The sequence below is a fragment of the Rattus norvegicus genome, chromosome 2 (genome assembly GCF_036323735.1).
Source record: "Rattus norvegicus strain BN/NHsdMcwi chromosome 2, GRCr8, whole genome shotgun sequence".
Classification (NCBI taxonomy): Eukaryota; Metazoa; Chordata; class Mammalia; order Rodentia; family Muridae; genus Rattus; species Rattus norvegicus.
The window spans coordinates 175,779,922-175,795,593 of NC_086020.1; the positions used below are offsets into that span (position 1 = coordinate 175,779,922).

A 15,672-nucleotide genomic window follows, 5' to 3' on the forward strand; every position below is an offset into this window, starting at 1 on the left:
TTACTTTTAATACTGTTAGTTAGCTTTCTTGAGTGGATTTACTACATTTTTGTGAGGCCTCAGTGAGACAGTCCCACACAGGAGTCAGCTGCAGCCGTTTGTGTTCTTATATTAATTTGTGTCCCCCAAACTGTTTGCACAGAACATCTGCACACACATAGCTTCTGGGAACCTGACCCCAGTTGGTTCTGATTGACGAATAAAGATGCCAGCAGTCAATGGCTGGGCAGGGCAGATAGAGGTGGGACTTTTAGGATTCCCGGGCTAGGGATAGAGACGAAGGAGGGAGAAGAAGGAGATCCACCATTAAGGAGAAGAAAAAGGAGAGGTGTCCCGCACCTTTTCCTGAGAAGGTGCAGGACAGAGATCATAGCTGCCATGTAGGAGCCAGAGGAGAGTGGCCCAAGAGGACCGGATGTTTGGGTCCAAGACAGCCAAAATGAAATATAGGATTTAGTAAGGTAATAACTCTGGAATATCAGGGGGAGGTGGGTTAGCCATGTAGAAGTTAGGAAGTGGCCCAGCCATTGAGCTGATTAAGGCATATCAAAATATAAAGTGTGTGTGTGTGTGTGTGTGTGTGTGTGTGTGTGTGTGTGTGTGTGTATGTGTGTGTGTGTTTCATTCGGGAATGTAAACTATTGGGATAGGTGGCATGGAATAAACTACTGCCAAGATTTATATTTAAAATGTTACTACTACAGTCAGCCCCACTCGGGACTTCCCCAACTAGCGTGGTGGATACAAGGGAGGTGCCCTCTGAAGACATTCCAGGACCTTGTGCCTCACATGGAGCCTGGAGAACTTTGGAATGGTTTCCTAAGTTCCCAGACACCACAACGGATTGAGTCCTTCTGATACTCCTAGGGGGCTGAATACTGAATTCAGTTCTGGTTCAGTTAACCAGGCCTCTTGAGGATCCTTCTTGGTGACAAGAGGGACAGGCCTCTTGGGGATATTCTTAGGGTTAAGGAGAAGCCTTTTATTTATGTATATGAATATACAGTTATCTTCAGACACACCAGAAGAGGGCATCGGATCCCTTTACAAATGGTTGTGAGCCACCATGGGGTTGCTAGGAATTAAACTCAGGACCTTTTGACCACTGAGCCATCTCTCCAGCCCAGGAGAAGCCTTTTGAGGTGCCTTCTTTGGAATAAGAAGTCAGACCTCTAGAAGCCTCCTTAGAGAAGAGGGTGTATCCCCTCTGAGGTGCATTCTTAGGGGTTAGGGAGAAAACCCACGACAAGGAGCCTTTCCTGTCCTCTTATGCTAAGTTGGGAAAACAATAATAGAGGACCTGGTTTCCTGATTCATTCTAATTCTCTCTGTGTGTCTCTGTGTGTCTCTCTGTCTGTCTCAATTTGTCTCTCTGTTTCTCTGTGTCTCTCAGTCTGTCTCTCTGTGTCTCTGTCTCTCAATCTGTCTCTCTGTCTCTGTTTTTCTGTGTGTCTCTCTCTGTGTCTCTCTGTCTTTCTCCCTCTGTGTCTCTCTATCTCTGTCTCTGGGTCTCTCTGTCTCTATATATCTCTCTGTGTCTCTGTGTCTCTGTCTTTCTCTCATAGGAATACATTTTTTGCAACCTACTTTTAATAAGAGTTCAACTTCTCCTCTAGCCCACCACCCAGCAGAGGGGGAAGTGGATCTGTTCAGCAGTGGTTCTTTGGGGGAAGAGCTCACACTTCTCTGGCAGCAGTTCAGTCCCGTAGCAAACACCAAATCTGATTCAGCTGCAGACCAGTCCTCCAGGCAGGCAGGCACCACACATGAACCAACGACTTCAGTCCAGTCCTTTCAGCAAGCAGACACCAGGCACAAACCAGCAACTGTAGTTTGATCCTGAAGAAACCACCAGGCTCACTAAACCGACCTGAGGTGAGACCGCAGAAGCAGCAAGCTGCTGCAGGAGCCTCTAGAGCAGTTCTTGGGTGAGCTTCTCTCAATGGCGACATTACAAGTTGAGCTCAACAACGCTATATTAGGCAAAACAATACATGAGTATCTTTAGCGAAGAATAGCAAGGCAGAGCAAACCAAACCAATGCTCAGTGCTTGTCTCCCACTGTCTGTGAGGTCATCTTTACACTCCTTCATCAAGAGTCCTTTCATGTGTTTGCTGTATCCAAACATCCTTTCACCTGTGCACCCCAGCAAAACATCATTTGACATAACTAACCTTCCAAAGACTAGAAGTTTCCACTTCACTTTCTCATTTTTCGAGACAGGCTTTCTCTGTGTAGTTTTGGCTGTCCTGGAACCTTCTCTGTAGACCAGGCTAGTCTTGAACTCAGATATTCACATGCCCCTGCTGGGATTAAAGGCCTATGCCACCACCTTTCATCCTGACTCTATCTCTTATGACAGATCTGTGTTCAGAGTCTAGTTGGGATGAATGGCCAGCCAGCTCCATGACTGAACTCAGTGGGCAAATTCTGCTTGGTGGGATATTTTGTTTTTGGCATCTCTGTCTTGTTTTATTCCTTCCCGTTGTTGGTCCTCAGAGGACCAAGAAGTCAACTGTTCTCTAAGCTCACTTTTGTTTAGTGGCAACTGGAAACTCAGACATTAGGGAGAGATCTCTAGCCCCATCACCTGTTCCAAGAGTGATGCTAACCTCTTCTTGGGATTATATTTACAGTTAACTCCAGGACCTGACTCCACCTACCTTTCAGTTTGCCTCTGTGCACTTCCCGGCTACCCCTCCTCTTACGAAGGCCTTTCCTTTCCAACTACTTCTTTCTCTGCTTCTCTCAGCTCTCTACCCTTCAGAGTCTCATCCTAATGCATTCCTATTGCTCTTCTCCCACTTATGGCCATGCCCAGAGCCTGAATTTGATCAACTCCCATCCCCCTTCTCCCAAAGAGCAAGCCATATCTTGCCAGCCAATCTCTGCAGGATAAGGTCCCAGACAGCCTGTAGCACAGGGCAAGTGGTGGCAGCTGGAGCCGCAGGGCAGGATTGCAAGATGGACAGGGGAAGAGCAGCCTTCCCAGTTCTCTAACTCCACAGAGACTCCAGCATCCTGGAGCCTTGCCAGCTTGTGAGTCCAGGACTGTACCTCAGAGTGGCCGGAGGAAGCATACAAGACGATCTGTGTGGAAGAGGCAACTGTAGGGCTCTAGAGGGACAGTGGAGACAGCTATCCTTGGTACCAGTGTCTGCCCCTTCTACTGTGTCTCTAAGCCCGCTTCCTCTGGGATAAGATAGTCTATCTGTTCTTGAGACTCCTTTGCTTTATGCCTGTGGTCTGCCCTACCAAGTCTGAATATTCTTGCTGAGAAACGACTAGGATTCCATGGTGTAATCAGGAGCCATTTTGAATCTGTAGCCAAGTTAAGTTTCTGTTGCTATTTGTGAGAGGCCAGCCCTACCACATGGGGCCACGGTGAGGTTCCAGCCCGAGCTGGCACTGAGAGCTGGACCTGGGTCTGTGACTGTGCAGTGGCAGGGGTCAGTGTTGATGTTCATGGCTCATATTATCACTAGAGAACATGGGGACATCCAGGGACTATGCAGAACTGTCCTCGCCCCTCACTAGAAGCCAGGTTCTGGAGAGCTGGCTCACCTCACTGCTGGCAGAGTGGGCCCTCTGCCTTGCCCAGGCACCACAGTGGAACTGGCCCTAATGGCAGGGATGTGGGTGACCTGACCCTGAGGGCATGCGTGTGAGAGAACTGACTCTGCCTCTTGTGTGGTATGGGGCAACACAGGTGCAGAGGTGCCACCCAGCAGTCGGGAAAGTGGCCCCGGGGTCAAGAGAGCAGGAGAGCTGTCTCTGCCTCTCACTGGCTGCAGCATGTGGGAGAATGGGCCCTGAACCTCATTGGGCAGCACAGGGCTGGTCCTTGTCAAGAGGAATGGGTGAGCCAGCCCTGAGGGTGAGAGTGAGGGAGAGCTGGCTCAGCCACTAGTCTACCATGAGGTAGCATGGGTGAGAGGGTTATGCCTTCCTCTCCCCTTCCCCATGTCCCTTAGTACTGGCTATAGAGTGGGCTGTGCACCTTGACAGAACAGTGGAGCTGGCTCTGGGGAGTGAGTGCAGGTGAGCCGGTCCCCAAGGGCAGAAGAGCAGAACTGACCCTGTCACCTGCAGATGGCAGCACTGGGTGGCCTAGGCAGAGCTCACCTTGGTGGTGCCATTAAGGGAGAGCTGGTGGGCTGACCAGCTCAAATTCCACCCAGGCTTAGATCCAGGGCTCTGAGATGGCCCACCCCAAAACCTACATCATCTGCAAATGGTTGGGTTGTGTGAAAGGTCCAGTTCTTCTGTCCCAAAGCTGCAGGATCTCCATGACACAGGGCTACAACAAGAGGAGTCCAACAAGATGGGGACCCAATATTGATGATGTCACAGAAGCCAGAGACGTCAAACCAGATCAATGACTCATTGCAATGAGCATTTGCAAATGAAGATGTGTGGACAGAGGGTTATACTGTGGAGTACACTGAGATATTTTCTATGATTTTTTGTTTAGTTTTAAAAAAAAAGCTTGACTAACTCTCAAATAATTGAGATGATTTATTCAACAAGCTTTACGCACAATAACTGAGCAGATGTTCCCAACCCTCTATGCTATCTTAGCTATTTCCCAGCCAAACACCCTGAGATACTTGCATTTAGTCTCTCCTTGGCTCCATCCACTGTAGCTGTCAGTCCTCATGAAAAACTCCCTCTTCATGCCCGACTTCTTGCCCATCCCTTCTTCCTCCCTCTGCCTCATGTCCCTTCTTCTCCTGGCCCTTTACCTGCCTAGTGGTGAACTCCTCCCTGACTCTTCTCCCTGGGACCCCTGGCCAGTCTTTATTTCCTCTTCCCAGTCATTGGCTGTTCAGCCTTTTATTAATCAATCAGAGATAATTGAAGGGCATTCTTTTTTTAAAAAATTAAAGATTTATTTGTTTATTATATAGAGGGCATCAGATCCCATTACAGATGGTTGTGAGCCACCATGTGGTTGCTGGGATTTGAACTCAGGACCTTGGGAAGAGCAGTCAGTGCTCTTAACCACTGAGTCATCTCTCCAGCCCCATTGAAGGGCATTCTTTACAGTGCATTGATACAGGAGATTCTTCAATCTTTATGACAATGCCCATGTCCAGATTGTAACTAGATCTTGGGGCACAGAAATTAGCATCTGAATACACAGAGCACAAGACCCTCCTCCAACAGCAAAGGGTGAATGTGAAGGGACAAGAGATGAGCAGGACTGGGGTACACGGTGTGAAACTCACAAAGAATCAATAAAAAAGTCTGTAAAGGTCTGGAGAGATGGCTCAGTGGTTAAGAGCACTGGCTGCTCTTTCAGAGGTCCTGAGTTCAATTCCCAGCAACCACATGGTGGCTCACAACCATCTGTAATGGGATCTGACGCCCTCTTCTGGTGTGTCTGAAGACAGCTACAGTGTACTTACATAAATAAAAATTAATTTTAAAAAAATTAAAAGTTTTTTTAAAAAAAGAATTAGAAAAATGAAGTTTTTCAGTTTCTCCATGGAATATACCTATGAATTAAAGTTTATTTTAATATTAAATGAGATTCAGTTTTTTAAAAAATTTATGGGGTTGGGGATTTAGCTCAGTGGTAGAGCACTTGCCTAACAAGCACAAGGCCCTGGGTTCGGTCCCCAGCTCTGAAAAAAAGAAAAAAAAATTTATTTATTTATTTCATGTATATGAGTGCACTGTCACTGTCTGGACCCAATATTGATGGTGTCGCAGAAGCCAGAGACTTTAAACCAGATCAATGACTCATTGCAATGAACCATGTGGTTGCTGGGAATTGAACTCAGGACCTCTGGAAAAGGAGTCAGTGCTCTTAACCACTGAACCATCTCTCCAGTCCCCTGATCAGATGTCTTTAATGTGTCCCAAATTGTGTTTGTAGTCAAGCTAAGAACAAATGTAATTCATTTACAGAAACAAACTTAGAGAGAACAATTTATATCTCCATTGTATAGTCTTCCACATATATTGTCAGTTAAACCTAAAACATGGAACTCAGAACGATTTGAAGGTAAACTTAAAGTTTATTGAGTATAAAATAATATTCAAAATCAGGTATATTTTAAAAGCTGGTTATGAAAAATGGAAAGCTTGAATAAAATGGGTTAAGTTATACTTCACTTGCATGGCAGGACATCCCCAGGCGCAAGTAATTCCCTTTTCCTTGGATGGGACCCAGACCCCATCAGCGTAAATTGCCTCATTACGGGAGAAAGACTCATGGGAAATTATACTTCCAGGAAGCCTGCTGCTCCTGTCTCTGGCTGTGTTAGCTCGACCTGGAAACCTTCCTCATCTCTAGGGAAAATGAATTACTGTTCATGTCTCACATGACAGGGGGATGAACTCTCTCACCCAGCAGCAGATCTTGCAGTCTGCATTTACATCCTAAATATCTCCAGCAACAGGGAGACAGATAGTAATTACTCTGCCCTCAATGTCTCCCCAACTGACATTTGGGGATGCTGTGAACAGGGGAAGCCTGTACCAGCCACCTGACTGGCATGGGACCTGCATGCTTGTTCCGTTGGCCATGCCCTCTACTCTGGCTTTCAATTATTTCTCCTAGGTGACAGGCAATTATCTGATTCTGTCAGAGTCCCCTAGAGAGTTTCAAATCCTATAAGACAGAGACTCCGCCACAGGGCCAGTCAGCCTAGCAGGCTCAACTACAGACATTCATGTAGCACTGAACTATGGGTGTCACCTGGGTCCTGAGGAAGAAGAAACATGGACTGTGAACCCATATTAAGGCTTAAGAAATCCAACAGTGGACATTCAGAGCCAGGTGTGGTCCTGAGGCACCATAAGGAGACAGAGGCAAAAAAAGACCAGTCTAACCTTGCCAGAGAAGACCTTTTATTTCAAACAGCAATGGACAAACATTCTCCTGAGGGAAAAGGGGTGCCTTTGAAAAGAGAAGGAAACAGGCTGGAGAGATGGCTCAGGCTGGAGAAATGGCTCAGTGGTTAAGAGCATTGACTGCTCTTTCAGAGGTCCTGAGTTCAATTCCCAGCAACCACATGGTGGCTCACAATGTAATGAGATCTGATGCCCTCTTCTGGTATGTCTGAAGACAGCTACAGTGTACTCATAAAATAAAATTTAAAAAGAAGAAGAAAGGAAACACTTGGGAGTTTATATAGGGAGCATGGAAATGGAGAAGTTAAATGTAGCTGCAGGGCTACCATTCTTCCCTCTCTATTTCCTGGAGGTACTTGTCCAAGGCCATTTCAGCTATCAAGATGCAGGTGACAGTGGGGGATGGAGTTAGATGAAGGCTGTGGGGGGGAGGGGCTGGAGTGCCAACAAAGGGACAGAGATCTCAGCAAGTCTTAGGGCACCTGAAACTTCCTGGAGTTTTATCTCTTCAAGGATCATGATGTTCCTTTCTCCCTACGGATTCATAGTCATGTGAGACATAATGCTTCCTATCAAGGTAACTCTGACAGTTCCCCAGCACTGGCCTTGGACAAGATTTTATTAGCTCTGCTGGAACTAAAAACAATAGGTTTAATATTTTTTAACCTGGTTTCTTTAATAATTCAGGCCTGGGGGTTGGGGATTTAGCTCAGTGGTAGAGCGCTTGCCTAGCAACCGCAAGGCCCTGGGTTCGGTCCCCAGCTCCGAAAAAAAGAAAAAAGAAAAGAAAAAAAAAATAATTCAGGCCTGACTATACACCTAATAACAGTTGGCTCTTAGAAATAATAAATAAGGGTTGGGGATTTAGCTCAGTGGTAGAGCGCTTGCCTAGCAAGCACAAGGCCCTGGGTTTGGTCCTTAGCTCCGGAAAAAAGAAAAAGAAGAAAAAAGAAATAATAAATAAAAGAGACCAAACGTCCCCCGTTCCATAATTGGTTTCATTGGAATCCATGGTCAACAACCTAATTCACACGCTCCAGGGGTCTGTTTGTCCTTGCCCTCCTGGATCCAGTGAGCAGGCTCTGCCTAATTAACTGATAGTTACTCTTCATAAAAACCAACGATTTAAAAGTAACTTAAATAAATGGATGAGTGAAGTGTCCTAGGTAAGACTGTCTTGTCTAGACTCCATTTTGGTCTGCTTAGACACTTCTCAGCCCCTGCCCCTCCCCACAGTCTACACATTGGGGACATCCGTGACTCCCCCATGGGAGCATGATCCAGATGCATTAACCAAAATAATTATTGTTTACAATAAGTGAAGAAGGTATAAGTCAAAAATAATTGCTATGTTGTGCATGAAATAACTACTATATTCTGCCAAAAACAAATGTTGCAAGTTTACTGGGACCCTCCTCTAACAGTGATGCGACCATGGTTTCTATCTTTAAAAGTGCTGTATGCCTGAGCTTGGGCTCAGAGCCACTCTTGATCACAGTCAAAAGTAAAGGACTCCTTTACTTTTAATTGTCTTTATCAATGGCTGTCTGTATCTTTCTTGAGTGGATTTATTAAAGCATGCAAGCTCCCAGTGTGTCTGCCTGGTGCCTGTCAGAGAAGGATGTTGGATTCCCTGGAATTGGCGTTACAGATGGTTGTGGTCCTGGTCCTCTGAGAGAGCATCAAGTTAGCTTAGCTGCTGAGTTCTCAGTTCACACAGAATTTACTATCGTTAATTGTAGACTTTGATGTGATCCCAGCATTTAGGAGGTAGAGGGAGGCTGATCTGTGTGAATTCAAGGCCCAGGGAGTTCCAGGACGGTCAAGGAAAAATTGAGAGAACTTGCCTCAAAATAAGGAAATTAACAAACTAAATAAAGCAGACCTTGGAAGTGCTAAGTACATTTAGAAATGAGTTTAGACCCATTGAATATTTGTTTTGTAGGGGCCAAAGAGTTCTGGATGTTTGGAGTGCTACTGGAAAATTTGGGTGGCTGGCTAGACATAACAGCAGCCTGGGTTCTCCCGTGTAGATGACCAGGCCTGCTGAGACTTCCTCTCCTCAGTCCTTCGTGCTGTGGGTGCTCTCTAATCACAAACCCAGTGTATGGACGAGCCATAGACAGAATAAAGCCTCTTTTTTAGATTGTAGGCAGTAGGTACTTTGAGTCCAGGGCCAGACCCTCTAGCACAGGTACTTCAAAGCCTCCAAGCCCTAGAGCTTATCGAACAAAGAAGGTGCCATGTTATTTTATTGGTCAGTTAATGCCCAGGAAGCCCCTTTACCCAGGAGCCCAGAGCATCTCGCTGCCTGGGAAGGCAGGTGAGGGGGGCTCAGCCCTCGTCTGTCCAGAGGGGACCCGCCACTCTGTCGCGCGTGGCAGGGCAATGCACTGCTACTTTTCGGCATAGCAGTAGGTCCCGTAGGCCGCCTGCTGGGGCCGGGGAAAGCCGAAGCTGCGCACCCCGGGGTCAGGGAGACCCCCGCAGCGCGGCCGCGGCGTGGTGATGGGGAAGCGAACGCTGCCGTCCGCCAGCCAGCCTCCGTCGCACCGATCCAGCCCCGAGAACTTCCAGGCGGCGTAGAGGTGCCCGACCTTGGCTACTACAGCTCCGCGCCGCCGGCAAGCCGCGTGGGCTTCGGACAACGTCAGCCGTCCAGGCACGAAGAAGACCTGGCCTGGGAATGTGAGCGGGTGAGCTGCGTCCAGAGCAGCTGGCCTGGGACAGGGACCTGGCCGCGGAGCTCCAGAAATGACAACACGAGAACCCCTCCCAGGACCGTGCGGAGGAAGGTTGTCTAGGACGCGATCGCCCTGACACCAGACCCCGCCCACACCCTTTCTCTCTGCCTGGCTTCTGACACTGGGCCCCGCCCCCGGCCCCGCCCCGTTCTTCCTCCAGGCCCGGCCCCTGACACTGGGAGCAAACTAGACCCTGCTCCGCCAACAAGTCGAGCTTCTGCCACCTCCTGGGTCCTTTCTCCCGGCCCGGGAGTCCTCTTTCCTGGCCCAGACACTGCACAGCCCTTCCTGAAGGCAGAGCCGCCTGCCAGCAGTTGGCTCACCTGCCAGGGCCGAGGTGAAGCAGAAGGCGTCGTAGCGGTCGCGGCTGCGGTCGCGGGGCCCGTAGCTGCGGATGCCTGGCCGCCCGTGGCCGCCGCATGGAGCCCGCGCGTTGAGCACAGGGTAGCGCACGGAGCCCTCGAGCAACCAACCGGCGTTGCACCAGTCCAGCCCCTCGGTCCACGCTGGCGGAGGAGAGGGTGGAGAGGACAGGAGTCACCGGCGCAAGCCAGACTCTAGCTCCCCGCAAGAGCGCCCGGGCCTATATGCAGCCGCGGGGCGGGGGGACGCCAGCCGGAAGGGAGGCCGCCGCTCACCCTGGTAGAGTTGGCTGTAAGTGGCCAGGCGTCCGTCCTGCTCCTCACACGCCCGCTTCGCCTCGAAGTAATTGAACTGGTAGCGGCCCCGGCTGGGTTGGTACGGAAACACCACACCTAGGGAGCGGAGAGCTTGGGCAGAGTAGCTGGGGAGAGCGGGGAGCGCAGGCAGGGGAGGCTGGCAGAGGTGAACTGCCCCATGCAGCTAGGGAACCTCAGTGCCCGCGCAGAAAAGCTCACCCTCCAGGCGCAGGGTCAGTGCCACGCTCTCGTCCTCGATGCCATTGATGAGCTCGCAGCGGTACCGACCCTCATCTTCCAGACGCACGTTCTTGATGATCAGGGAGGCGTCCAGCCGATGCCCTCTCCGCAAGCTGGCGCGCCCTCCCAGGAGCCCGTAGTCCCGGGCGTGCAGTCCGTTGGTGATGAGGATTAGCGTTTCCCGGAGCTCCCCGGGCTCCACTTTGCTCCAGCGTACTTTGTAGCTGGGAGGCGAGGTGCCCAGGACGCAGGGCAGTGTGGCCGTGGCCCCACGACGAGAGTGAATGACCTCGTGGATGGGGGGCAGGAGGTAGTGGGGACCCGGATGGGGGGCTGAGCAGAGGGGCCACAGTGGCAGGCTTCTTATCTTCCCTGCCCCAAGTGCCCACTCAGACCTAGTCCCCAGAGACTTTCCTCGGGCTCATTCTTACCTCTCCCCACTGATGCTCACTTCCTAGGTACTTTCAACAGCTGCCCTTTTTATTCCTCCATCCCTTGATCCCCTACCCCAGTGTCCTGGTTGGGGGCTGGGCTGGGGTCTTACCGGGGTTCCCCAGGGTTTTGTGAAAGACGGTGAAGGCCCAGGGGAGAAGGAGGCAGCAGAACGCAGGGAGAGGGATCCAGCTTGGCATGGTGATGTCAGCAAGCACTGTCTGCAGGGCACAGTTGATAGGCACGCCTTAGTACTAAAGGGAAGGATGGGGGCGGGGCAGAGATGAGGGTCGGCTTCCTGTTTGATGCCTGGAGGCATTTGTCAGCTTCGAGCCAACAAGCCAAAGGGCTGATGACAGGTCATCTTGGCCAGCAAGTCCTGACTTAGCATCTCCTCTCTGGGACCCCTCATTCCAGCTACTTCCCAGCCTTCTATTGGGATTTGAATCTTGCTATTCATATGCCAGCACCACCTTCTACCCGGGAGCTAAATTAAATAAGATTTCTCTTGCTTGAAAGAGTGGCACTCTCCCCAAACCCCCCCCCCCTCTCATGCCCCTCATAAAGTGGAACCTTCTTCACCCGCAAGGCTCCAGGATCCAGCCTCCCCTGCGGTCAATGCTGTCTCCCCTAACTGACCCCTGACTCTGTACTGGAGCCCAGGCACTCTGCATTTGAGAGACATCAAATTGGACCTGACCTCTGGAAAAACCTTCCCTATCTCCAGTCTGTCTCATATGAAGTCTCCTGGAGCAAATGAGGAACTTTTTCCTTACACCCTTATTATTGCCTAAACTCCCATACACATGCATGGGTAGGCTGTGTCACTTAGGGTTTTCCAGAAGTTACATTGCATGATGCCAGAAAGTTACAAGAACAGTGTAAACTGCAGCTATCTGTCTGGGCTATGGAGTCTCCTCCCAACTGGACCCTGGTTTTGTTTTGTTTTGCTTTTTTTGTTTTGTTTTGTTTTGTTTTGGTTTGGTTTGGTTTTGGTTTTGTTGTTTTAGTTTTTTTTTGTTTGTTTGTATATTTTTGGTAGTTTCTATTCTTATCACCTTGAACTTTTTTTTTTTTAACCAACTGGTGGACCGATGACCCCTTGTTTTTATTTATAAACTGGGCTCTTCTATTGTACTAATTGCATAACCTTAAAGGAGTAGCTTGACCTCAGCCTCAGTGTCTTGGTTAGTAAAGTAATCATCTAGCATCCTGCCTGTGGTAGCTAGTCCTCATTGCCAACTGGAGAGGACTTAGAATTACTTAGTAGACTTTGAGGCAAACCTCTGGGCAGTCTGTGAGGAGGTAGTCAGAGAGAATTAGCAGGGGAGGGGGCCACTGAATGTGGGCAACACCACTCCATGGCAGGAGCACCAGACAAAATGAAACAGAGAAGGAGGAAATGGGTCAAGGTCCAGGATTCCCTTCTTGGTTCATGCCAGTGAGAACTGCTATTACACCATTCCTACAAGGAATTGTGAGCCAAAGCCAATCTTTCTTTAAGCTGTTTCTGATGAATATTTTGGACATAGGAACAATAAGCAAAACTAACACACTGTACTTCACAGTTGCAAGAATTAGCTGAATTAATCATGTATTTGTATAACACCCAAAACAGTGCCTGATGGGTAGTATGTGCTACGGAGTGCAGAGTAAGGCCAACCTGTGCGTGCAGTGCTATGAATTAAACATTAAGCAATTAGGGAAGAAGGGACAGTAAAGAAAGGTCTCGAAGAGTATCCAATGCACTGGGGCCTAAAAACTTGTAGCTAAAGAAATAGATCAGTTACATTAAGAACTTCTCTGGGGTTGGGGATTTAGCTCAGTGGTAGAGCGCTTGCCTAGGAAGCGCAAGGCCCTGGGTTCGGTCCCCAGCTCCGGAAAAAAAGAACCAAAAAAAAAAAAAAAAAAAAAAAAAAAAAAAGAACTTCCCTGCCAGGTGGTTGGTGGCACATGCCTTTAATCCCAGGACTTGGGAGGCAGAGGCAGGCAGTCAGCCTTGTCTACAGAGAGAATCCTAGTGCTATACAGAGAAGCCCTATCTCAAAAAACCAACTGACCAAACACAAACAAGAAAAAACAAAAAACAAATAAAACCCAAACAAATAAACAAACAACCCCTCACCTTTCCAATGGGGTTGGAAACACCAGAGTTTGGTGCCCAGCACCCATGCCAAGCCAGTCACAGTTCCAGAGAATTTGGCACCCTCTTCTGGACTCTGGGGGGCACCTACTTTCATAAGCAGACACCCCCACACACAGACACAGGTAATTAAAAAAATTCCAATAATGAAAATGCCGTAGTAGCACATGTCTTCAATCCCAGCATTCAGGAGGTAAAGGCAGGAGAATCTCTGTGAGTTTGAGGCCAGCCTGGTTTATATAGAGTTCTGTGACATCCAGGACTACACAGAGAGACCCTTTCTCAATTCAAAATAAAAGCGTGCGGGACAGGAGTCCATATGGGGCAACCTGGTAAGTTAGAGTGATCCTTATGTGTAAGAGCTGCCAAGATAGCTCAGCGTATAAAGATGAGTCTCACCAGGCCTGATGACCTGAGTTCATTTCCTAGGAACCCATATGCTTAAAGGAGAGAACCAACTCCCACAACTTGTCCTTTGACTCCATTCATGCAAGCACGGCACAAGCACACCATACATAAACACAAATAAAAATGCAATAAAGGGGTTGGGGATTTAGCTCAGTGGTAGAGTGCTTGCCTAGCAAACGCAAGGCCCTGGGTTCGGTCCCCAGCTCCGAAAAAGAGAAAAAGAAAAAAAAATGCAATAAAAATGGGTGGGGAGCGATCCAGGACAAACTACAACGGGCACATTCAAAGTCCAGTCTGACTTAGGCACCTTACCATATACTTCTATTCTGGCCCCTCTGGCTCTCCAGGGAGGCATTGATAAATGCCACAGGGACAGTCACAGAGCTATGAAAGGAGGATTGGCTGAAATTTGAATCCAGATTGGACCAGCTTGAGCTCTTGGTCATGGATCTAGAGTTCTGTATTTCCAGAGAAATACACATGTAACATTTCTACACCCCTTGCAGAAAGAAACAAGGTAACCAACAGCCTACCTACCTGCAAGATGATCTCTCCTCAGAGGCAAAGGGAGCAGTGCTCAGCAGCTTCCTGTCCTGCAGAAGGAAGAAGTTGCAGTGGGGGTGCATTAGGGATCCCAGCGGTTCAAGGCACTGAGGCCTAGGTTCACACAGCGCACTAAGCCAGCTGTGACTGAATCCATGGCACTTGATGTTCTGGAGCCAGGGCAAGACTCCAATGGGATGGTGGAGAACAGACTAAAGCAATCCAGGCAATTACCTAAAAGAGTGTGGAGAGTGGGCCTTGCTACTTGTCCTGTCCTTAGACCCGGGGAGGGACAGATCGACTGTAAGTACAAGGGTGCTGGGCCAGGAGGGGTGGGGACCCAGCTCTGTATTTCCATATGGACCCCATCCAAACAGCAGAATTGCCCTTCCCCCCACAAAGCCCTCACCTGTGCCCTCTGTGCCAGGCCACATATGGCCTTTCGGAAGAGGCTCTCAAGATGGGAATCAGACTTTCAGGATGTCCGGCTGCTTCAGGACCCTGACCCTTTCTGTCTGTCTGTCCTTTTCTTTTCTGTCCACACCCTATTGGAAACACAATTTCCCATTGTCTTTGTCTTCTTCCCTATTGTTGGGTAACAGGGGCCCTTTATTCATCCCCTGGGCAATGGCATGGAAATGTCAACAGCTGGGGATGTGGGATGCAGGACAGGCTGGCACAAACCACCGGAAAAAGGCCTGGGTGGGTGATTGGCTTAGAGCAGAAACTGACATCCAGGAAGAGGATAGGAGAAGGCTGAAATGGGGCACCCTCCAAACTCCAGGATTATAAAAAGATGTGTGATGGAGAACCACCTCATCTGCAGGTCACGGGGGGGGGGCAGCTAGGGTTGCTGCTGGAGAGGAAGAAATCACATGAAAATGTTTCTGTGTCTGGGATTGGACTCAGCAAGGAGGGACTATGGAAGTTCTCTCGCTATTTTTATTTTATTATTTTAGATGTATGAGTGTTGCTTTTAGATGTGTATGTTTGGGGTTGGGGATTTAGCTCAGTGGTAGAGCACTTGCCTAACAAGCACAAGGCCCTGGGTTCAGTCCTCAGCTCCGAGAAAAAAAAAAAAAAGAAAGAAAAAGAAAAAAAAGAAAGAAAGAATAGATGTGTATGTTTGTGCACCATGTCTGTAATACCTAAGAAGGCCAGAAGAGGGCACAAGATACCGTGGAATGAAAGTTACAGACTCAGACCAGTAACTCAGGTGCTGAGAATGAAACCTGGGTCCTTTGAAAGAGCAACAAGAGCTCTTAACCCCTGAGCTCTCTCTCCAGCACCATGGGAACCTCTCTAACATAGTCATCTGATTTCACAGTTCCTCCTTCCTCTGCACCGATGTTTAAATTTTCAGGACTGGTGAAATGCTTGGTAGGTAAAAACCACATCCTGGCAACTGAATTCAATCACTAGACCCATAACGGAAAGAGAAGATGAATTCCCAAAAGTCATCCTCTGATCTTCATACCCAAACTGATCCTGCAGTCCCTCACACACAACAATAACATTTTAAAATTCTGGAGAGGCCAGAGATGTGGACCACCACTTGAAATGCTGAAGCAGGAGGATTGCCATGAGTTTGAGTCTGCCTTGGGCTACAGAGTGAAACTTTCCTCAAAGACTAATAAA

At 48.7% G+C, this 15,672-nt stretch overlaps 1 protein-coding gene across 4 annotated transcripts; it reads right to left on the bottom strand.

Moving 5' to 3' along the window:
* Window positions 1-6,845: 6,845 nt before the first annotated feature.
* On the bottom strand, window positions 6,846-14,594 carry Hapln2 (hyaluronan and proteoglycan link protein 2). 4 transcript variants are annotated; one of them, XM_008761209.4, is made up of 7 exons: window positions 14,444-14,594; window positions 14,029-14,084; window positions 11,053-11,161; window positions 10,488-10,841; window positions 10,248-10,364; window positions 9,933-10,115; window positions 6,846-9,545 (listed from the first exon to the last, which is right to left on the bottom strand). In XM_008761209.4, the coding sequence occupies exons 3-7, from the start codon at window positions 11,138-11,140 to the stop codon at window positions 9,262-9,264; spliced, it is 1,026 nt and encodes a 341-aa protein (XP_008759431.1). In that variant the 5' UTR covers window positions 11,141-11,161; window positions 14,029-14,084; window positions 14,444-14,594; the 3' UTR covers window positions 6,846-9,261. The 4 variants fall into 4 exon arrangements, with proteins under 4 accessions (XP_008759431.1, XP_006232813.1, XP_017446556.1 ...); XM_006232751.5 differs by lacking the exon at window positions 14,444-14,594 and adding an exon at window positions 14,269-14,356 and having other exon boundaries at window positions 11,053-11,194; XM_017591067.3 differs by lacking the exon at window positions 14,444-14,594 and adding an exon at window positions 14,269-14,343.
* Between the last annotated feature and the right edge of the window lie 1,078 nt (window positions 14,595-15,672).

Bases quoted from the DNA above. Each gene is read 5' to 3' on its own strand.
- Hapln2 (XM_008761209.4), bottom strand. From the start codon at position 11,140: ATGCCAAGCTGGATCCCTCTCCCTGCGTTCTGCTGCCTCCTTCTCCCC. The intron at 10,365-10,487 runs GTGAGCTTTTCT...TCCGCTCCCTAG, and splicing joins ACTGACCCTGCGCCTGGAGG to GTGTGGTGTTTCCGTACCAA. The intron at 10,116-10,247 runs GTGAGCGGCGGC...CTCCTCCGCCAG, and splicing joins TTACAGCCAACTCTACCAGG to CGTGGACCGAGGGGCTGGAC.